We start from the raw sequence: 24327 nt of genomic DNA, 5'->3' as shown, positions 1-24327 counted from the left end.
TGTTGTTTTACATGTTCAGCTAGATCCACTTATGAATCCTTGTATTCATTAAGTTCCAACCCTTCAAGCTTAATCGAAACAAAACAAAACAAAACAAACAAACAAAAAATCCCAGCAGAGAAGTGGGGAAGCTGGTAAGAAGCCCAACTCTAGCTGAGGAACTATTGGCAACGGATAGCTGCTAGGAGAGGGAAATTCAGTTTTCTTTAAGGGTGTGATGCTAGATAGATTAAATAGGTTTCAGTGGACATAAGTTTGATTCAATAGGCCTTAACATATATAAAAGAGTACATAAAATGGGGCAGGAGCTATTGGGGGATGCAGATAGGGGAGGGGGCCCCAAATATGCTCAAAATGTATTGTATAACATTTATAAAAGTTCAATAGAAATGAAAACCAAGACTGGGCTCTTGCCTTTGGAACCAGACATGTCTTGCTTTAAGTTCATGGGACCTGCAGTCTTTCCCCTTTCTGTCTTTCCACTAGCAGAATCAAGGTCTCAACTACTAGCTATGAATTGTGATCCTCTCTTCCTATAAGCAGCTGGGTAATATATATTTGTGCTGTAAACAAGTCAATGATTGTCTCTGTAAAAATGTGTAGATTTCCCATCATAGATTTTCCTTATGGGGAAATAACTTATATTGATGTCTTAAGAGTAACTTGAATTCATCAAGGAGCAGTTATGCACAGATAGAAAAGAAATTCTGACTCAATGGTGTGATTTGTAATACTGAGTGTGTCCCACTTTGTTACATGGAAATACATGCAGTAAGGGAGATGAAATGATTTTAAAGATAAATTTGACTAAGGTGAAAAAAAGGGAAAAAGTCAAATAATATGAAGCTTATAATCAGTATACTAAAGGTAAAGCACAAATGTGTGTCACATGATTCTGTGTGTTTTTTTAAAGAGGCTCAAGGACAAGTTCTGTAGATTCACAAGTTCTAGCTCTAAACTTATATAGTTAACATAAAGTGGAACATTCAATAATTGTGAAGTTCGCTATGCCCATGAGATGAAAGAAACTAGTAAAGTTTCTGGTTCTAGGGTCAGGAAGAAAATATGCCTGTTGCCTTTATAAAGGGAACCCTATAAACATATTGAACTACAATGTCATGTATATTTATATAATAAATACCACAATGACTTTACTAGATTGCTTCATTTTGAACCAACTTTCTTCAATGTTTGTCACTAGCTTGTTATGAAAGGACAGTTCAATAAAGGAAATAACTGGGTGGGATTCACATGATATGACATAAATGGGTAGGTCTCCACTAAGTCAAATAACCCATGAATTGACGTAGAGTATTAATAGTCTCAAAAACAGTTGGAAGATTATACGTAGACATAAGCTTACATAAAATAGTACCACTCTTCTATGGGGGCAATGAGTCCAGTCCTAAGTAAATGCAGGGCAAGTAAAAGTTTATCTAGGCCCAGCTAAATGAAAACCAACGGTCTTTAAATCTATTTGTCATGATCTATAATAAAAGTATGAAATAAACGTGAGACCCAGAATCAACAGTAATCTTTTCTTGGAAGAGGCAATTTAGCTTTCTTATATGGCATTCAAGATAAAATGATTACCAAGCATGAATCTATGGAACTAGAATGAGTTAACGTGAATGACTGGTGACAATGAGGAGGAGGAGACGAGGAGTGTAAATGCTAACTGTGTGTGTAACACTCTTCCAAGTGTTTTACATTTATTTGTCTATTAGATCCTTAGCCTACAAAGCAAGTATGATTAATATATATAATATTGAGATGTAAGAAGGGCTAAGTGATTCCCGCCCCCAAAAAAATGTACCTAGTAAATGTCACATTTAGAATTGTCAATCAAAGAAGTCTGACTCCTGAACCAGTGGTTTTCACTGCACTGCTGTGGGATGACTTACTAATTTTAAGCCTCTTTGATGATGGAAAAGCTACTTCCTCCCCAGATGATATTATATTTAGGATACATGTCTTTCTTTTAAATGTTAATTCAATCTCAAAGCCAATTACTTATTAAAGCTATGTCTATGATGATGATAAAATTACACATACATTGTATTCCTCCTTATCTGTTTTCTATGGCAAGAGGACATTTATTCTTTCATGTTTTTAATTGCCGTTAACTGAGTGCTTTATGTGTAGTAGATTCTATTCTGAATGCTGAAAAAAAGAGATGCTAGCAACTCAAACAAAATTATTTCTGTCATCAAATTAGTTTAATGGAAGAAAATAGATTACAAGTAAATAAAACATGCAACCATATGCAAAGGTTAAACTAAAGCATCAGAATTTATTGAAGAAAAGAATAAATTCGCTCAGTAATGAACCCAAAGTTTCAATAAATATGATTGCCAGCTAATCTTAACTCTGCCAGAATGTCTCTTTCTGGCAGCCAGGGATGAAAGACCTAAAATATGTGTATTTAAAAATATAACACAAAATCTAGCAAGTAAATATTTAAAATCATGAGCAAAGCTAACATATTGCTTAGCTTCTGCTTCCAGCCAAAATAATATAAATAGAAACATCTCAATAAATAAAACTCTGAAATTTTACAAAATGTGAAAGACAACTATTATATGCAATAAAAATAAGTAGCCAAGACTGTGACCGTAATTGGGAGCTGAGCCCCATAGTCACCTTGATGTTCTACTAGGGCTTCTTTCTTCTACCACCGTGAAGGTAAGTGAAGGTAAACTTAATGTCAGGTCAAATGGAGCTATGAAGTCAGAAGTCCAGGTTCATGCTGCTAATATGACTGGGGATCTCAGGATAGGAAACAGAGCAAGAGGATCTGTTTTGTAGGCCAAGAGTGGAATCTTATGAGTGGTATGCTACAGGTCCTTGTCCAGAATTGGTCTGAACATGTGAAGGGAGAAATTTCTGTGGTTCAACTTTTAGCTGCAAAGGTGAAACCAAACCTGAGAGACCATCCAATGCTAAAGATGTCAGAGTTCTAGTCCAGCAAAAGTGAAGAACACTTGCTAAGTAGCTCAGGCCCCCAAAAGTCTACAGCTTAGGCATAAGGACCATACTGTCTCAGTCAAAGTCAAACCTGAAAGAGACTAGTCTTAATAGAAATGTACCCAACTGTGAAATAATCACTAGAATTTTCTAATTCATTAGCTTGCCAAAATAAAACTTAGCTTATAAGGGAGAATTACATTTTCCAGACTGTTTAATCATATACTGTCCATAAAGTATAGCAAATGTTGCTATTCATGCACAGAAGTAGAGCAAGAGACTGCTTATCAAGCAAAGACTGTAGAAGTAGTCACATGACCCAGACAGAATCAGTGGGCAAGGCTATAAAATTGTTAAACATACAGTTAAGGGCTAAAATGGAAAGGTTATCTATGAGAACAGACATCAGGAAGGTGGACATAAAGGATGCATCAACTCTTTAATAAAAAATTCATCAAGTGGGTTAACACATGGAGATTGAAAAACAAAATCTAAGTGATGTTGAAGAAGATAGAAATTGTTGTGTTTGAACAGTAAAAAGGGTTATTGATTTTGAAGACAGATAAATAGAAATGGTTAGATCTGAAGAACAGAACACAAACCAGGAGCTAAGTGAATGAGATTCAATGGCTGGACAGTAAGATGTTTAATATGCATTGTAGTGACATTCTAGAGGGAGACTATCACATAGAAAACATGTTTGAATAGATATTGGCCAATTATTTTTCTCAAGTTTGTTGAAATATCAACTCGTATATATATGAAACTCAGCATGTCCTAAGCAGGGTGTACACAGAACCATCAACAGTAGAGGTGCATTCTTCTCAAATCACAGAAAACTAGAGTTAAAAAGGAAAAATTGAGCCAGGCGTGGTGGCACACACCTTTAATCCCAGCACTTGGGAGGCAGAGGCAGGCAGATCTCTGTGAGTTCTAGGCCAGCTTGGTCTACATAGTGAGTTCCAGGCCAGCTGGGGCTACAGGTAGACCCTGTCTCAAAAAGACCAAAAAAAAAAAAAAGGAAAAAATTAAGTGAAATTCATACAAGTGAGTGGAAATAACAAATGAGGTTTGAAATCTTGTCAGGAAAAATGAAAATCTTGAAATAATGAAACATCACCTATAAAAGATTCAGAATTCTATATCAAGTGAAAATGTTCTTTGCTATAGATTATATCAAGCTGACTTCTTAAGAGAAATAAAAGCTGAGAGCATTTGTTACCAAGGACTGGGGGAGGGGGCATAAATGTGAAAATTGAATATGTGAACCATGTAATCTTGGATAAGTAATTTGACTTCTTTGTGACCATGTTTCTTCCTCTACAAAGTGAAAATAATAAAATTTTTTGAAAGTTCAAATCAAAGAATCCACATACCATGCTTTTAAGCATGCCAGATACATACTAAATCCATTTTAACTATGATCTGAAATACAAGGCATGGTCAGTGATTCAGAATACATTACCCCTCAGCAGGAATGCTAGATGCTGATCAGAAGCAGCCCTGTTAGAGAAGCATAACCACTGTTACAACTTAGACCCATGGGGCTGAGTGTTTGACAATGCTAGGACTGTTTTCTTCTCTTCCTCTGAATACCGTGCCAGTTCATTTTGAACCTAGAGAGTCTCCTCCATCTGTGTTCCAGAGAATTTCAGCCAGAGAACTAAATCATACAGTTGGGGAAAAATCTATTCCCTTTTCAAATTTGTGATTCTTCAAATTTGTTTAATGTCAGCTGGTCAAGCCTAAGTCCTGACAAATTAATATGACCTCTTATCTGCAGTGCAGATGTGCCCTTTATAGAATAATTCTCTGACCAGGAAATAAGCTGAGGAAAACCATGGCCAAGAGGGTCAAGTCTCATGCAAGCTTAAACCATTCAAAAATCAGAGGATAAGCATGAGAAGTGGATAAGAAATCTCAATATAACTTAAAGAACTTTTGACAACTGATGGCTGTTACGAGGGGGAAAGTTACACAGCTGATAAAGGCAAAATTCTTTAAAATCAAATGCAAAAGGGGCTGGTTAATAAGTTATAATAGAAACTTCCAACCAAAACTGAATTAAGAAAAACCGAGTAAGAATGGAAACTTACAAATCTACAAGGAGATTTTTCTTAAAAAAAAAAAAAAAGAAGAAGTCTAAAAGTGCGGTCACCACCAGCGGTGGCTGCTCCTCCGTTCTAGTGGGTGCCACTCATTTGTTCTCACAGGCGTCGAGGCTGCTCCTCCACTCGCCCTGGGCTGAGGCTGCTCTTCTGCCTGCCCTGGGCTGAGGCCACTCTTCTGCTTGCCTGGTGCTGGGGCAGCTCTTTTGCTTGCCCTGCGCTGCCTCCTGTCATCACTGCTTCTGCTCGGTCCCAGGCCCCAGGGCTGGTGAGGTGACTGGGTCAGCAGAGCCACATTCAGACACAGGAGACCAGGTTCAGTGACACAGGTCTACTTTATTGTAGGAAGGCACAAGCTTATATAGGGGTAGTGGTCCAATCACAGCACAGCAAGTAGGATACCTCATTACCATAACAGGTTTAGCATCCTATCACAGTACAGCAAGTAGGATATGTTATTAGCATCATCCTATTAGCATAACAGACTTAACATCCTATCACAGAATAGAGGGTAGGATACCTCATTAGCACACTGGGTTTCAGATTGCAGAGCCTGGATTTCCGGAAACCACATGACCCTGACAGTTGCAATATCACCCTAGGCTCAAGCCTGTCTCCCACATAGAAGATTTGAGAAAGAAAAGGAAAAAACTAGGAGAATAGATCTCGAATGAGCTGGGTTCAGAACATGTGGAATAGGTCTTATAGCAGGGTCCAAACAGAGCTATAGTTCACAGTCTCACCTGTTCATTTGAACCACTTAGCAGTCCTTAAAAATCCTGGTGTCCAAGCCTCATTCTAACCCATTACCCTTGTAAGTGTGTCTCAGAGAGGAATTTGAGCATCACTAGCTTTAAAATGTCACCAGCTAATTCCAATGCACAGCAAGGCTGAGAATCACTGTTCTATAGTACATGCCATTGAGGGATCCAAAAGCAATGTGATTGCCTCCTAGAGTATTAGAAGTCATGGGTCCCAAGGGATTATTAGGTTTTACACCACAAGTTAGACCAGAGATACCTAAAAACCAACAAAGTTAGAACTAGTCCTTAGGGATAAACAGGAACAACTGCCTTGTGGAATTTTTCTACCTTGAACTCCCTCCCTTTGTCTAACAGACTTTTTTTTTTTAATCCTTCTGCCAGCATAATACTGAGGTAGGGAAGTCATCAATATCTAACTTCCAGGAGCATTTCTTGGAAAGTTTTGAGATCTGCCATAACAAGTAGTTCAGAATTTCCAGTGTTATTCTTCTAAGCAGATTTGGCTGAATATAGTGGAAGTTGAAGAACTCAGTTTATATAATGCTGTAAGTAAAAATGGGGATTGCTGATTTGAAAAAATGTCTATGAGTATGTCACCAGTAGAAAAAATTAGACTTCAATATTTTTTGTGGCAAAGACAGTGGCAAGCAGTTTTTGCTAGTGTACATATAGGTCTGTTCTGAAGTCTGCACGATATTTTCATAGATGAGATGTAGTTTTGTAGAGCTTTGTGGTATTGAGTGGTTAGATTCAAGTGTGATTCTCAAGCTGTGTTTCTCAAAGAATAGTCTGAGTATTACTACATGGGATCACCTGAGGAGTGCATGCTCAAAGTTACCATTCCTATGTTATCCTGGGTTTCAACCCAAAAAGAGTGATTCTGAACTTTTTAAAAATGGTGCCTAGCAGTTCACATCCCTAACGCCTCATTTCCCTTACTTCTATTCCCCAGTACTTGCCACGTAGCCTAAAAATTGGAAAATCACTGTTGCAAAACTTGTGTGTGCATCATGAAAATCATGATTGTGCTTCAGAGACTCAGAAACCAGTAATTTTCTCACATTCTGAAAAACTGTCATGCAACATGATATTTTCCGATGATATAGTCTCAGCAACATTTAGTGTTTATTTTTAAGAAACACATGCTAGAGTTTAAGTAATCCCAGATCCTTTCTGCTTTTTCTGAAGGAGGCTTTGCTTGGGTTTGATGACTCAAATCAAGAGCTACAGCCTGACAAAGGGAGAATCTAGAAGAATGAAACAGTCTGTTGCTTAAATGTGAAACCCAGTATTTGAATCCAGAACTGCCAGTCCAGATGGCAGCTACTGAAAGGGTGGGTAGAGCAGTACAAGGGGGAACTGGACGCACAGGGAAGAGGAAGTGAAAGGAAATGCTGTGTATTAGAATGTAGTGTGGGGTAAGCTCACTGACATTCTGTAAAGAGATGTGCACAGTAGATTTTTTATAATCCAGAGTGTCAATAACAAGAAGAATCAACGCAATCAGCATCAAGCTATACATGGATTGTTCAGACCCAAATCATTGGAGCCATTCTTGATTCCTCTTTCTTTTATCTCAACAAGTACTCTGGAAATTCCTCCAGTTCTACCTTCAATGCTTAGCTTTGTTCTAAGCCACAATCAGCCTGTGGTGTAAGCCACAATTCGTGCTGTATTATTGAAGACCCTCCTAACAGACACTCCCGTATTCCTTGCCACAACTCCTAATTTGTACAACACCAGAGCACAATTTAAAATCTGGTCAGGCTGTCACTCTATTTTTTAAGCCATCTTATCAGTGGAATTTTGTTTTGGCAGCCTTAGCAGACTGATATCCTTTGTCATCAGAATAGCTGCATTTGGGACAGTTTAGCAAGTGTGTGGAGCTGGTTGCTGATCTCATTTGATTATATATTCAAATTCTTTTTAGCGCTCCATTTAAGAAGGTTATATACTTCATCTGAATTCTAAATATAAAATTCTCTATCAGATTGTAAATAACTTGCATGTTGCAAGCTGATTATTTAACTTATAGCATCTATTAGCACTTTTATTATTTTTATTGCTTCAATTTACAGCATCTATTAACCCTTTCATATATATTTATAATAGAGTACATAAAATTGGGTGTGAGGTAGTAAGAGAAGGTGCATATAATGGAGGGGGTCTGGCTGTGATCAAAATATACTGTATGAAACCCTCAAACATTCAACAAGGAGAAGAATTAGTTACATTTTTTTTAAATGCTCTAATGGTCCAGGCCCTGGTTGACATTCACTTCACATCAAAACTGGTGTGGTGTTTTCCTAGTTGTAAATTCTATGTGTCACATTAGAGAATGTAGAAGGAGGTCCAGATCCAAAGCCCTATTACCTAGAAAGTAATGATGCTCATGTCCTGATTCATAAAATAGAACTGTGCAATAGTTTTTTTTTTAATTTTTAATAACCACATGATTAGAAGAAGCATTTCATTTCAGCTTTAACATATTCAGTAACAAAATCCAGAGCAAGAATACATCTCTTTCAGAAGTGGCTGTTAAGTTTCTAGATTCACAGCTGAATTAATACAATTCATACAATATTGTAAGCCTTGTAAGACATAAAATTCAATGAGCTTTTAACCTTTAAAAAATATCTCCATTTCATTTTAAAATATATTGTTCCTTGCAGAAAGACTCATTGTTTTTGCTGCTAACACTGAGATGTTGGCACATGCATCTCTAATCGGTATGTATCTGATTATTACTAGGCATAATCGGCTGCAATAGTTTTAGGTATTTATAGAAACAAAAGTTAGATCTTTTCTCTCTATGAATTGTTTCAATTAAAACAAGAACACTTAAAGAACATGGGATTATTCAAAATACACATCTCCATAGCAATGCCAATCATTGTTAGGATTTAAATCTCACAAATTCTCTCAACAGCTTGATGAAGACCTCGTGCTCCCACTAGGCAGATGCACCATCTGTTGCTACACAACATTTGTAATTTCCCCCTGATTCTCCCCCACTCTTTTATACAGGACACATTGTTGAATAGCATGCATGAAAACTCCCACTGAAATCTTTCAACACTTCTTCATTGACTCAAATTCCCACTTGTAATGTCCCTAACCAAGACAAAAGTGTTAGTAGCTACTGTAAATTAAAATAATAAGCTTGTAAAATGTAAGTTATTTACTATCTGATAGAGAATTTTAGCATTTAGAATTTAGATGAAGTATGACCTTAATTCAGCCCATAATTTTATTAAGGCGTATTGAGTCAAATTTGTGTTCTCAAATGCCCTTCAGTGTAGGTCCATCCACTGGAGCCTGGTTAACCTACCCAGCATCACACTCAGAGAAAACTGACTCTCCCTTTCCCCAGTAGGCATCTGTTGCCAATAGTTCTTCAACTACGGTTGAAGCAGCTTATCCACTTCACCACCTCTATGCTAGGATTTTGACTGGTTTGATGTTATGTAGGTCTTGTGCATGTTGACACGGTTGTTGTGAGTTCATATGAGTAACTGTCCAGACATCTAGAAAACTCAGGTTCCTTGGGGCCATCTACCCCCTCTGGCTCTGACGATCTTTCAATCCCTTCTTCCACCCCCTCTTCCCTGAGCCTTGGGAAGCAGAAGTTTGATATAGGTGTCCTGTTTAGAGATAAGCACTCTGCAGTCCCTTATGTTGATCAGTTGTGAGTCTCTGTGTTAATCACTATCTTCTAGATAAGAAAGTTTCTCTGGTAAGAGTTGAGAGGTGAGAGAGTCATTAGAAGTAAGAAATTAGGGAAATAATTCCACTCATGATAGCCTCAGAAACACAGAGGACATTTCATTTTCTCATAAGATAATGCTAAGTATGATAATGAAGGAATTGGAGGTGCCAAGTTAAGAGATAACACCTGTGAGACTGAAGGGAGTCTGGGAGAGAAGTAGAAAAGGACCACGTTCATCTGGCATTCCAGTTTGCAATGAAGGCTGAAGGAAAAAGCACTAGGATTCTCTAACTCTGCTGACATGCAGCATTCAGATAGCACAGCAGCTGCAAGGTGATCTTCTGTTTGAGTCTGTTTCCTTAGAAATTTGTTCTTATCTTTTAAAACACTGTTAGTTGCCCAGTACATTAGTTGTAGCTTGTAACTGAAGAATTCCAAAGGTTGAGGCAGGAGGAGAATTTCCAGGAGTTCAAGTCCAAACTGGGTTACATAGGCCAGCCTGTGCTATAGTGCAAGACCCTGTCTCAAAAGCCCAAAACAATCTGATCCAGTCACTATGGCTTCCCACGATGCAGTCCATGATGACTGTATGAATGAATTACTAAGGTTACTACATTTCACATTTATCTCAAATTTTGATCCCCAGTATAGCTTTTGAATAAATATAGAAAAGGAATATCATTATATAGATGGCCTGAAAATGACTGAATTTAAGAGCTCTAACTTAAAATATCATGAAGAGCCAAAGGTGTATTTTCATGATGAAAAAGTCAATTGTACATGAGGTATAATTGGAGGGTCTTAGAAAAAAAAGTTATTAGATAACTTTTTAAAAAATTAGATATTAAAGTAGATAAGAATGTAAATTTTTAAATTCATTTTCCAGATGAATTTCACTCTAAGCTCCTCCATTACCTATCACAATGATAATAAACAAATAGATGGCTAAAGACACAACATTGTACTAGTCCAAATGTCCTTCATTCCTTTATGTTTTAGGTTTCTGAGAGTTGCATGAGAACTAGGGGAAATGTGACTCCTGCTATTTGCCATATCACAGTAAAACATACTAGATAAACCAGTTCAGAATCTGCCACTAATTAGCATGTGGCCTTGGACAAGTTCTTTACTCTCTGTACCTCAGTTTCTTTATCTTTATTGAAATTAAAATAATGCCTACTCTGAAAGATTACTGTGGAGATTAAAATAGTTTATCAAATACAATACAAGTAATCATTACCATCACCAGTACAATTGAGGAATATCCAATTATAATAGAAATTTAATTGGACAGTCCATTTTTAAAATCTAGCAGAAGGAGCTGGAGAGATGACTCAAGGGTTAAGTAGTCACTGACTACCCTTGCGGAGGACCCAGATTCGATTTCCAGCACCCACTTGGCAGCTAACAACCATCCCTAACTCCAGTTCCTGGGGAATCTAATTTCTTCCTCTGACTTCCACGGGTATTACACGACAGGAGTACACTTACATGCAGGCAATGCACATATACAAAATTTGGTTATCACTAACAACTACAACACAAAAGTGGGAATAATTTTTATTGATAGGCCACCAATATTGAAGTTTGATTATCTTGAGAGACATTATATTGTATTCTTAGAACATACATTATATTTGTAAGCTGCATTACTTGTATTTCTTAAATTCATGGTATTTTAAAATGTGTGTATGTGTGTGTCTATATATCTTCATAGCCATTACATATTATTAAAACTCCCTCAAGTGTTCTTCCTAGATCATATGAAGTGGTAGTTAGGGGTATTTAAGATAAAGGAGCCAAAATACTTACCAATATATGAATCCTCATCACTTCCTCATCATTTGATTTGGAGCAAATTACTTAACTTTCTCATACACAATTCCCCTAATAATAATAATAATATTGGAGATAATTGAATACCTGCCCCATTAGTTTTATAGAATGCAATGAATGAATATTTGTTAAATTTAGGGACATACACTAAATATATTGGACATATAATAAATAAAAGCACTTGCTGTTAAGTAAACCATATTTCACTCCATCCACAAGTGGAACCTCTCCGCTGAATTTTATACTTTATATGTATTTGGCTTAAGAAACTGCTCAAAAAAAGACCACCAGAAGCATGCCTAGAGTTGAACAAGTTGATGTATATATCCTTGCAGCAAGTGAATGAATGCAGTAATGAGTACTTTTATACCCATTGCTCTTTTTCTGGACATTCTAACAAAAACTGTTTCTACTTTCATGCAAAATATATTGCAAAATAATACGCATTTGCCATTAGAAAAAATGCTGCAATAGCCATTCTTACAATTATCTCCTGGCAAATATCTGATCACTTTTGCAGTGTATGTACCTAGGAGCATGTACATCTTTTGAATCATGCTGGATGAATCCCATTTTCAAAAGTGGTCAAACAACTTAGATTCTTGTGCTAGCTTTTCTGGCAATGACAATGCACCTGACAGAAACAATGTAAAAGGAAGAAAGGTTTATTTTGACTATGAGATTCAGAGATTTCAGTACACAGTCACTAGACACCATTGTTCCCGAGCCTTGGTGGGGCAGAACATCCTTGTAGAAGAGCAAGAGGGAGAGAAGCTTATGCTATGGCATGTAGGAGAGGGAGGGGGGAAGAAAGAGGGAGAGGGAGTGGGAGAGGGAGAGAGAGAGGGAAGGAAAAAGAGAGAAAGGAAGAAAGGGGGAGAAAGAAAGAAAAAGAAAGAAAGAAAGAAAGAAAGAAAGAAAGAAAGAAAGAAAGAAAGAAAGAAAGAAAGAAAGAAAGAAAAAGAAAGGGAGCCGAGACAACATGTAGAAGATAGAGTCTCTCAAGGGCAAATCCCCAAGGAATCATTCCCTCTAACTAAGTCCTATCTCCTAAGTTTCTCTCACCTTCCAATAGACATCAAATCGTGAACTAATCAATGGATTAATTCACTGATGAAAGAAGAGCCTTTGTAATAATCTAATCATAATTCAATCAAGTTCCCCAGCTGTACACTGCTGTCTTGGGAACTCGGTCTTCAGAAAATGTGCCTTTGGGGGCATTCTGGATCCAAACTGAAATTTTAATCATTTGTACTTACTCTTTCTATCTTATGTCCTTCTTTTGACTCCACTTTTTCTTTTTTTCTCTTTTCTTGTCCTCCTGTGAATTCGTTGTACCTGCATTGTGATTATCACATTGCTTCCTTGTTTAAAAGTTATGCATCCTTAGGTATGATGTGAAGAAAGCATCTTAAAATTTTCAGATGCACACCCAAGTGAATGGAGTGTATAATTAAAATACATGGCTTCCAAAATACTTTAGAATGATGTACTACACTCTTTCTCCACCAACATACATTGTATATGGTCTTGTAGTTTAGCTCTAGCATGCTATTTACCCCTTTCTGTTTTCTTTTCTACTACTGCTGTAACTAATTATCGCACACTGTTCACACCTTATCTTATAGTTCAGAGGGTCAGGAGTCTGACCGCCACACTAAAATCAAGAAGCCTGTGAGTTCCTTTTCAGAAGCGTTTGGGGATTATCGGTTTCCTTGCTCATTTGGAAGGCCATGAGAAGGAAGCTTTGTCCAATAGATAGAACACTAAGTCCTCCATACCCCATAGGTGTCTGCTGTGTACTGTGTGCAGCACCTAGGGGCCACACTCAGCACTGGGGTTCAGGCACCTCTCTCCAAGGTCATCATGGTAAATCATATGCCTATCATGCTAAGGTTCTTCTTGTTCATTCTTCTGGCTCAACTTCTAAGCTGGAAAAGTTTCTCTGCCTTAGATAACTCAGACAATCAAATTGTGCCCACCTGGACAATCCAGTTTCCATTCTTCATCTTAAGGTTCAGTCCTTTAAACACACTTGCAAATCGGTTTTTTTGTGTTATTATTATTATTATTATTATTATTATTATTATTATTATTTTATGTGAATGACTTTATTGCCCACATGTGTGTAAGTGCACCACTGTTGTGCAATGCCCTAGGAGGTAAAAAAAAAAGGTGTCAGATCCCCTGGAACTGGAGCTACAGATGGTTGTTAACCACCATGTGGGTGATGGGAATCGAACCCGGGTCCTCTGCAAGAGCAGTCAGTGCTCTTAACTGTTGAGCCATCACTCCAGCCCCGCAAAGTTGAATTTTGTAAAGGAAGCATGTGCATAAATTCTAGGGATTGAGACATGAAATTTTGAAGGGGGAAGTATTCTGCCTGTCACACTCCCGATACCTACTATTTATGAATGGTTCTGATCACCAGGATCTGGAAAGTTAGTCTGCTGTGCTTCTATGATCACCTCATATTTTATGAGCAGTAAGTTCTTCAGAAATATCTTTAATGATGGCCTATTACAGAAAACAGTATTTTCTGTCTGAAAAGCCCTCCTTTGACACATATAAAGATCTCCAGCAACGCAACTGTAGTCTTTCCACTATAAAAATGGAAAGCCTTGTGCTCTGGGATGAGGGGCGCACTAGAGGAGATGTCAGGTTTAGAACTGTGGTATGATGCTGGGTTGGGTTCACTTTGGGGACTCTGAAAATCCTCTGAGGCATTTCCATTCTAGTGATCCCAGTTATATAACTAGAAGGCTTTATTTTAAAATATTGCATAACACTTCTGCTTTCAGAAAGATTGAAAAGAGTTTTTTCTCTATTTTTCCTATTGAATTAAAAATACATAAGCAACAAATCATAAGAATGCGAGGAAAATTGGAGAGAATTAAGCCCACCAGAAATGAAAAGATTGATTTCTTTTTACCTCTTATATATCAGATTTGAAACTAAAGAATCTGATGATCAGTAAGCACCAGGGAACACAGATTTTAAAACTGTATCAAATGACTTCTCTTTCTATTCAAAGGAAAAATGAAGGAACAACTTTAAAGACACAAAACTTTAGAAAATGTCCATTGCACTTTGAAATCAGAACAAGAATAAGGCTGTATATTTACCCACACCAGCAAAATCCTAGAGTAAGCTCAGTTTTCCACTGTTGATATTTATAACCAGATACTTAACATTTCTTCTGGGTCATGTCAGAGAAAGCCATGCAGGAAACTGTGCCTTTTATGCCTGACAGCTGGGAATGAGCTCCCATATCACTGGTGTTAAGAGGAAGATAAGTGGGAAAAGAAAATACCCATATCTACACAAAAGCAACTAAAAATCCCTTTGTTGTCATTGAAGGTCAGGAAAGGTACTCACCTCATAGCAACAATATGACACATTTACCCTTTCCCATGCTGAAGCACTGTCAATGAAAACCAATGTCAAGGAAGAAAAAACTAATGAAGATAATCTTCCAAAGCATCTAGAGACTTATGATATACGAATCTGTCCAGGTTTCAACTAAGTCACTGAACCCATGAAAAAGAAGGAAGATATAATACTGAATGAATGACAATCAATAAATGCCAACAAACACTGAGGTGATGACACATAATTTGCTAACGAGCATTTTTTTTTAATTTATGATTTTTTAAAGTTTCAATAATTATGAAGCAAAACTTAGAACATTTTACCAAAGAAACAAGAAGCCAAGTGAATATACCAGATCTTAAAAATTCAGTAACTGAAATGATAAGTGCTAGGTGTATATTTAATAGCACAATGGAAGACAGAAGAAAGAATCAAAGAACTAGAGTACAGAGTAGAAATTTCCTCATCTGGTGCTAAGGATGTAGCTCTGTGGTACAATAACTGTTCAGCATGCATAGGCTATGAATTAGATCCTTAGAAGCATGTAATGTAAAGAAAAGAAATGACCTAATCTGAACAACAGACAGAAAAATATAGAGGTTTGGGGGGATTACTTCAGGAATCTGTGGGACTATAACAATAGAACTAGTATTCAGCTCATAAAGAGTATCAGAGAAGAAAAAGTTGGCAAAAATGTAAAAGGAAAAGTACCCAAAGTAATGACAAAATATTGAAAACTTCTCAAATTTGGCAGGTAAAATCAATCCACAGAATCAGCTCACAGAATCAAGAAGTTACATGAGTCCTAGTCAGGTTAAACTTAAAGATATGCCAAGACATGCTGTAATCAAATATGAAAATTAAAGATCATGTGAACTTGTAGCAATGGTGGCTGCATGCACAAGACCCATACAGATTCAACCAGACAAGGGCCCAGTTTGGAGTGAAAAAAATGGGCAGTGGCCCTGGCCCTAGCCTGGGAACTGTTGACACCTGATTAGTGCTGGGTGAGGGCAAGGAGATCTTCTTTAAAATCTCTAAATAGGCTAGCTAGACTCTAGTGGATGAACTTGCACTAAAAGACTTCTGGTACAAATGCTTGACCATATAGGATTTAACACAAATGACAGAATGCATGACGTCCTGGGGGTGGGGGACACTATAGAAGGCATGAATGGGAGAAGGGTGTATAAATTTGATTAAGAACTATGATATAAATTGCACAAAAACTAAAAAAAAACAATAATAATAAAGATAGAGAAAAATAAGCAAGTAGAGAAAAATGCCATACTATCTATTGATAAAAGTCTATTTTAGTGACAATAAAATGAAATGTGATGACTGTGATGAAGTCACAATATTTTTCAAGACCTAAAGGAAAACACCTGTCAATTTACAATTGAATACTCAGAGAAAGTATCCTTCAAGAATGATATTGAAATACGATATTTTTACATGATGCCAAACTAGGAGAAATTGCTGCCAGCAGATCTACTTTAAAATAATAGCAAAGGGAATTTCTCTAAAAACAAAAAAAGATCAAAGAAAGAACCTTGCAATACTACAAAAGAGAAAGCAGGTAAACAAAGCAGGGCAAAGACCATGAGCTTTTCTTCTCCTGAGTTTTCTAAATTATGTTTGGTGGTTGAATAAAGATTATAACATTAATATGTAATATAAGTCAAATGTACATCAGGGCCTATTTCAGACAACTATAATTAAGGAAAATTTAAGACAAATAAAGACAAAGTTTCTATACCTACACCAACAAAATGATAATACCATAAGATGGTGTAGTAAATACATATAATGTAATACCTAGGAGAAACACTAAAAGATATACAGAGATGTACTAAGGGCTGGAAGAGCAGCTCTATAGTAGATTACTTGTTTAACATGTGCAAGATGTTGAGTTCCATTTCTAGAATGACAGAGAAACAGGGTGAGGGAGAAAGGGAAGAGAAAGAGAGAGAGAAATAATAGATAAAATAGATATCTAAAATATGTTCAAGTAGCCTGCAGGAAGACAGAAAAAAGAAAAACTAGAGAATAGACCAGAATAGCAGCCTTAAAGCCATAGTATATCAGTAATCACATTACATTTAGACCATCACTACCAGTTAAAACTCATTTTAATAGAATGAAAAAATGTGACCTGGTATGCTGTAAGAAGTTCACTTCACAGATAATGATATTTAAAAGTTCAAATAAAAATAAAAAATAATATATCAAATTATCATTCAAATGAAAACAGGACTATGTTAATGTCAGGTAGATCAGCCATCAGGACAAAGTCAATTATCACATGCACAGAATGGCTTCTAGCAAAAGATTCAGTCTACATAAAAGGCAAAAGAATCTTAAATGTGCTGTGTATCAAGCATCAGACTAGAAAATACATAAACAAAACTTTGATAGTACTGAATGGAGAAATAGGGAAATCCACAACTGAGTCGGAGACAGTACTCTTTCTCTCAACACAAACTGGTCAAAACCTCAGCAAAGATACAGAAGCACCCAACTATCCCACCAACCAAGAGCATCTAAAAGACACTTAAAGATCTTGCATTATATAGATTTAATACTGTCCCAGAACAGCTAATGTACCTTTTTAGATATAGATTTGTCAGAGCAAGCCATGCTATAATACATGAAAACAATTTCAGCAAACAAGAGAATTAATGGAACCAAATTAAATTTCAATCACAGAAAGATAAGAGTGAAATCTTTAAACGGTTGGAAATCAATCATTGCAATTCTCTGTGGAAGACTAAATGGAAGGAATTAAATATGGAAATTGTAAAATCACAACCTACCAAAGCTGACTCAATATTAAATAAATTTCTATACAAAATGAACAAGAGGGGGAAATACCTGAAAGCAAGCACATTTCAGACTAAACTACCTCATGCACAGAAAAATAAAAATATTTTCCAAATATTAGCATATCAAATTCAGCAATATATAAAAGGACCAACTAAAATGTGTTCATGGATGTAAGGCTGTTTCAATATTAGACTAGACAATCTTTCGAAATACCCTTCTATTTTAAGAGGTTAAAGAAGAAAAAAAAAGTCACATAATAATGTCAACATGGAAAAAACATCTGACAAAATTAAACACCAGTTCACAATAACACTTTTGGAAAAAGTATGCATAGAATGGGGAATATCCAACTCTATAACACCTTCAAAAATCTATAGTTGCCATGGCAAAATGACAAAAGGTTGAATGCTTTTCACTAAAATCATGAATGAAGGGCTACAGCAGTCCTTCACGTTCCATAACTTATGTCAACATTACTGCAGACAGCCATTTTCTCTGATGTCTTCATCATCAGGCCTTCTTCTGTGAACACTCCAATTATGGGATTTAGGCCTTGCCTTAATTAGCATGAACATTTTAAACAGCCAGATCACTTCTTGAAGTTTTGAAAGATATGAGTTTTGTGTGGATATTCTTCATCCCTGCATGAACATGTATCCACAACTGACTATGATATTATGCAATAGTTTAGTAACATTTCACTATGTTAAAGTGGGTACAGTAGGTACAGGATATAATTATCTGAAAAGAAAGTATGTGTTTTTAAAATTATGTATTGGTCATATGGATGGAAACAGAAGTCCTAAGTTTATGTTAAATAATGATATTTTCCACTTAAAGTGCTCTGAATACACAAAACACAAAAACATGTCAGACCTACAAAGGTGTATCAGTCTCAGAGTATGTGTTGGGTTTTGTTTGTTTATTTGTTTTGATAACACCAGGAATTTCAGACTTTGTGACCTCATAAAGCATAAAATATGCATTTAATTATGTTTTAAATCATATGGCAAAACATAAAATGTCTTCTTTAGTTTTAAGAAATCAATAGCAATATTTAAAAAATATATTAGATACATTTTTGTCAAAAGGTTACTATATGGCAATCCTCTTAAGTAGTAAAATTATACAACAGCAAAAACTGGCTATTCTTGAATTCAAATTTCAATATTTGACAACATGAGACCAGCAGAAAACAAGACGTCATCAAATAAAGGCTACATAAATTGTATCCCTCAAGTACAACTGGAGGCCAGTGAGGTCTCGTGGGTTTGCCCTTCGTTCATTGAATCACAGTGTTTTTCAAATAACTCTTGGGCAACTACAAAGGTGTATTTGAGTCATAGTTTTTAAGGAACTTGAGTAGTATCTGGAATTTACATTAATCAATACATAATCTGTTTACAAAAAAAACTATATTGAAAATCAATAAAGAACTAGAAGTACACACAAACAGGTATTGTCTTCTATCTTTGTGATTAATGAAAAACCTATATATGTAAAAGGATATCAGTAAAATAGAAGTCAAATTATCAATAATTATGTTATCCCAGGGCTGACTTAGTTGACTTAGTAGCTCTTCAGGCCTCAAGAGGATATCGCTATGGCAGTAATTTCTCAAGACTTTATTCATCACTTCCTCTTCTAGTAGCTCAAGATTTTTCTGAGCAATTATTTTTGACACATTTAAAATACATCAAAACTAAAATTAAATTAAACTTATAAAGAAAAGAAGCAGACTGAAGAAACAGTTGTTTGAACCTATTTCCTTAATAAAACCATTTCCCCACTAAAGTTTCCTGAATTTCTTTTGATGGTTTTTCTCAAATTTGCATGCCCAGTATACTTCACTATATAGAAATTATTATTTTCAAAACAATATAATTATATTAAGGTTTCAGGTAACTTTCAGTCAACTCAAAGGGAAGGATAGAGGCTTTCCTGGTCTCCTTTGCACAAAATATCTAATTTAGAATACAGTCCAAAAGGTTTTACAAATCTTTTTTTACAAAACAAAACTTAATTTGTTTTCATTTGCAGTTGATTCAACTTTGTATTATAGACTCTCTGTTTATTGGGGTCTTTAAAAGATTCAGTTTTATGTGGAATATGTATCGTATGTCTAGATTTTGATGTTCAGAGAAATGATGCATTTATTTCTGTTTTCTGTCACTAGTATGCTAAGTATTGTCACTGTTAGAAAGCAGTCAAAATAAATTAATTTTTCCCTTTGGCTGATATCATGATGCACTTAGCAATTCTTCTAAATTTGAGTGAGAATCCTTACTATGCTTCATACTAAGAAAATAAGAAATTGCCCGTCATTATCTACACTGTAGTATGTAAGGAATGGAGGGGCAAGTACCACTGGGAAGAATATGCAAAAGTAAAGCTTGCAATATTTTTCTAAACAAAAATTGTGGGAGTAGGAGTCAACATCATCGCCTATAGCCATCATTTATGTTATGTGTAATTATGTGTACAGTAACTTAAGGGAAGCACAAGTACTTACAGTCCTAGAGTTAAACTATAAAAGTACACACATCCAGTGAGTTTTTCATAGTTTTTGAGAATTTCACATGTGAGAATTGTATTTGCATCGTTTTTACCCCTCCCGCTACCCCAAATCCTCCCATTAGTAGTCCCCCCACTACCTCTCAATTTCTTGTCCTCTTTTTTTATTATTGCTACATATGCATATGTACATTTACAAATATACATATACACACCTGTGCATATATATACATATACATCTATAATGCACTGAGCTCATTTAGTGGTACTTATGTATACATGTGTTCAAGACTGACCATTTGGGATTAGATAACCTAACTATCCCTGGATAACACTATTCTCCTTCCTTCAATATCCATTGACTGCATGTAACTCTTCCTGTAGAAGTGGGACCCTGTGAAATTTTCCACTTTCACATTGTCATTTCGATTGGTGTTGTTATTGTGCAGATCATAGTTGGCTACCACACTGTGGAGATTTAATGAGTGCGGCTCACCAATCATGTCTAGAATGTATTATCTAGCAGCAGGTGTTCTGTTCCTCCGTTACAATCTTTCTGTTTCCTCTTCTGCTATGCTCTCTGAGCCTTAGGTGTAGTGGTTGCATCACAGTTGTAGCAATTAAAGTTGGAGGCCCCCACGGTCACTCTTTGCATTTTGACCAACTATAGATCTCTGTAATAGTCTCCATAAGTTGCAAAAAAAAAGCTTTTTGAAATAAAATATATTGTATTAAACTATAATAATAAATTGCATTGGTTAAGGAAAGTTGCAAAGGTTTTTTTTTCTCTAGGGTTTATGGCCTCTCCTACCATCTGTACTTGGCTATGTTTATAGTACCATACATGGATTCCTTCCTATTGAGTTGTCCTTAAGTCCAATTAGACAGCTGTTGAATACCCCTATGCTAAAAGTGCCACTATTGAACCAATAGAAATGTTTTGTTAGGCAAGTTATTATTGTGACTCATAGACTTTGCATCTGAACTGGGTAGGACCATTGAGTGCTTTTATTTAAAGTTAGGATAGCCAGCTTAAAATATTTTAAATCCTCTATTAGTGTCTATATGTAACCTTATACAGTTGTAAATTAATAGCGTTCCCACAGAAGAATAAATGCTATCCAAGCCTTTGTTACCTAAGTTTTGTATTCTGCAAGTCTAAGCTTTCAAAACTTTCTTTTGAAAACTGACTTTTCTAAAAGAAAGATATGGTCAAAACTTCTATGAGTTAAGTTTTTGAAGCAAAAGTAATTATAGCTACTAAATTATAAGTGATAAATATATGATAGGTAAGTAAAAGGTAGATAGATGAGAGATAGGATAGAAAATAAACAGAAAATTTTCTTCTCTTGTCCATGTTGTGCTCTCTCTCTCTCTCTCTCTCTCTCTCTCTATATATATATATATATATATAAATAATATATATTTCTAGATTTCCTTCACAAATCACCCCAATATAACAAAATTTATATACATATAATTATGGCTATATCTTGTCATTAATGATAATATATGTACGTATGTATAAAATAGGTTATCTATAGTCATCAAAAAAAGAAAAGAAATTCCTTAGCAGCTCTTAGGGTTGTAGACATGCAGATAATAGCTCACACAAAATCTCTGGGAATCACTGAATGAGTATCAAAGATAGAGGTTGAAGGTAACCCCATTTGAGTTTCTCTTCCCCTGTATCCATGTGGCACCTCACAAACCTGTGGGCCCAAATTGACAGGGGTTTACTCTACTAGAGGTGAAGGGTATTTTTTACATGTTTGTTAAAACTACTTCAACCTTCCTACCATGCTCAGCTCTCTAAAGAACCACTCTTTAGAATACAGCTATAGAATTTATACAGTTCACCTGAAGGATTATTTTGCTAATTCAGAAAATCGCATTTGTATTTACTAACTTCATGACAAATAGCTGTAAACTCAACAATTTGCAAAACTAATCCAGTTTTCCTTTATGACATGATACTGTTTTAACCCCCTCCCATTCTCTTTTTATTCTCAAAATGTAGATAATCTTGGTGACACATCTTCAAAAACTATCCTTCTGTGCACAACAAAATCATATTGCTGCCCACAATGTCTTCTTTCGGTTTAATTCTTAAGAGATACCTATATTTTTCTTCAAACAGCCTCAAAACCAGTGGATTCAAAATTATGCAATGGCCTCATTCCTAATACCACACAGCTGTGCCACATCCCATGTCCAGTTGAATGTGAGGTTTCACCTTGGTCTGCCTGGGGACCTTGTACTTATGAAAACTGTAATGATCAGCAAGGCAGAAAAGGTATGTAACTGTGACCTAACCCTCTCAAAAACCTACCAATGAGTCAAATTGGGCATTAGTTTTAAAATGTTTTGTGATTCTTGGGAATGTTAGCTTATGATGTTTTCCAGAATAATTAGAGTACTGATTTTGAAGGATAAATAACCTACTCTGGTAGTCAGAAGTTTGAGATGGAAGAACACAGGCAAGATGCATTGGTTACAGTGGGCTGTGACGTCGGCTGACCAGGACTGGAAAACCTGCTCTGCCCCTTACTGTTTAGATGAGTTAATTTATATAAATATTTGCTCCCATATCTGTAAGCCATGTGATGATAGCTGTCACCCAGATTGTTTCTGAAGGATCAATGAGGTAGCAGATTTCACAGTCTGGCTCAGATAGTGTCTGATAATCAGAGCTCCTCATTACTTTGAAGGTAAGAATGTGTTTGGGTTGGTTGGTTGGTTGGTTGGTTTGAGGCTGATAATACAGCTTAGTAGTAGAGTGCTTGCCAAGCATATGTGAGGTCCTATGCTCAATTCCTAAGACCACACACACAAAGAAATGATGGCCTTACAGTGAAAGCAATATACTTAGGAAGAGTAGAATGAATGTGGCACCTTACTTACTGGTGGGCAGGATGAATTCATTTTCATATCATGTCATGATAGAAAGTGTTTTCTTATTTGGGGTCAAAAGACAGCATTCTAGTGGTTCTAGGCTGTTCACATAGCAGTAAGAAGACATACTGCCATCAGAGTAGCATGTAAGAGCTATTGGAGCATGAAGGAGAACTTTTGAATAATCCACACTAAAACCCAGATAGTTATGCTCTGAATTCAGAGCTTCAGGCTCTAGATGCTGTTGAGGCTCGAAGAGAGCACTTTTTGAAACCATACAACCTTTCAGAGGTCTTTTTTACATTCACTCATATAACAATGCTGGATAATTAAAAGTAATAACATTTTTCTGATCATGAATATTTCTGAATAGCTCTGAGCTTCCATTGTTCCTTTGAATTTTCTGTAACTATAAACTTTTCAAATGTACCAAACAAAAAAAATATCTCTCTCTCACTCTATATGGAGACTGAAGTTACATGATATCTCTTGCCTTAACTTTCTTACGAAAAGCTAAAACTCGATCTTATTTTTTTCATCTTCCTTCCTTCCTTCCTTCCTTCCTTCCTTCCTTCCTTCCTTCCTTCCTTCCTTCCTTCCTTCCTGTTTCCTTCCTTTCTTCTTCCCCAAATGGCTGGCGGGCTCACATTAAGCTACGATTTGGGGATGTGTCCACTGGGGATTCAAATATGATATAATTTCTACCCTCCACCCTCACCAAGCATTCACTCTGGAGTTTCAACTAGCTTTCTGATGTATTGAAACTCTGGTGTTAACAGTAAATATTTTCTTTCTCCAATGACTCAGGCTTCAAACTGAGGAAGCGACGCATTATCAATGAGCCCACTGGAGGTTCTGGGGGCACTGGAAACTGTCCTCACTTACTGGAAGCCATTCCCTGTGAAGAACCGTCTTGCTATGACTGGAAGGCAGTGAGGCTTGGAGACTGTGAACCAGATAATGGAAGGGCTTGTGGGCCGGGCACTCAAGTTCAAGAGGTTGTGTGCATCAACAGTGATGGTAAGACATGCTTTATCACAGTTTATTGAAAATCTACTCAGCCTTAAAGATATGTGTCTACCTTATGCCAAAATCAAATCTCTCTCTCTCTCTCTCTCTCTCTCTCCTCTCTCCTCTCTCCTCTCTCCTCTCTTCTCTCTCATGTATTCTTGAGATAATACAAAGATTCCATTAATTGTTAATAATATTAATTTTATTTTTGGTTTTATTAATTAATTTTTATATATTCATTGTATATGTTACTGAGTTTCATAAGTACGTTTTTGGCAAGTATGTAATTGCCTTTGAGCATTTACTGCCAATATCTACTTTCTCC

General features: G+C 36.2%; 1 protein-coding gene across 3 annotated transcripts in view; it reads left to right on the top strand.

The window, feature by feature from the left end:
* Positions 1-24327, top strand: part of Thsd7a (thrombospondin type 1 domain containing 7A) — a 444595-nt gene that overhangs the window by 254211 nt on the left and 166057 nt on the right. For all 3 annotated transcript variants that reach the window (XR_003847217.1, XM_008854527.3, XM_029556884.1), the window contains exons 5-6: positions 22237-22392; positions 23799-24011. Coding sequence is in view for 2 of the 3 variants with exons in the window: in XM_008854527.3 (XP_008852749.1) it covers positions 22237-22392; positions 23799-24011 (369 nt within the window). In the remaining variant the exon portion in view is untranslated. The remainder of the gene's footprint in view (positions 1-22236; positions 22393-23798; positions 24012-24327) is intronic.

This window comes from Nannospalax galili, unplaced genomic scaffold (genome assembly GCF_000622305.1).
Source record: "Nannospalax galili isolate Female #2095 unplaced genomic scaffold, S.galili_v1.0 scaffold787, whole genome shotgun sequence".
NCBI lineage: Eukaryota > Metazoa > Chordata > Mammalia > Rodentia > Spalacidae > Nannospalax > Nannospalax galili.
This window is presented reverse-complemented; position numbering and strand designations above follow the sequence as displayed.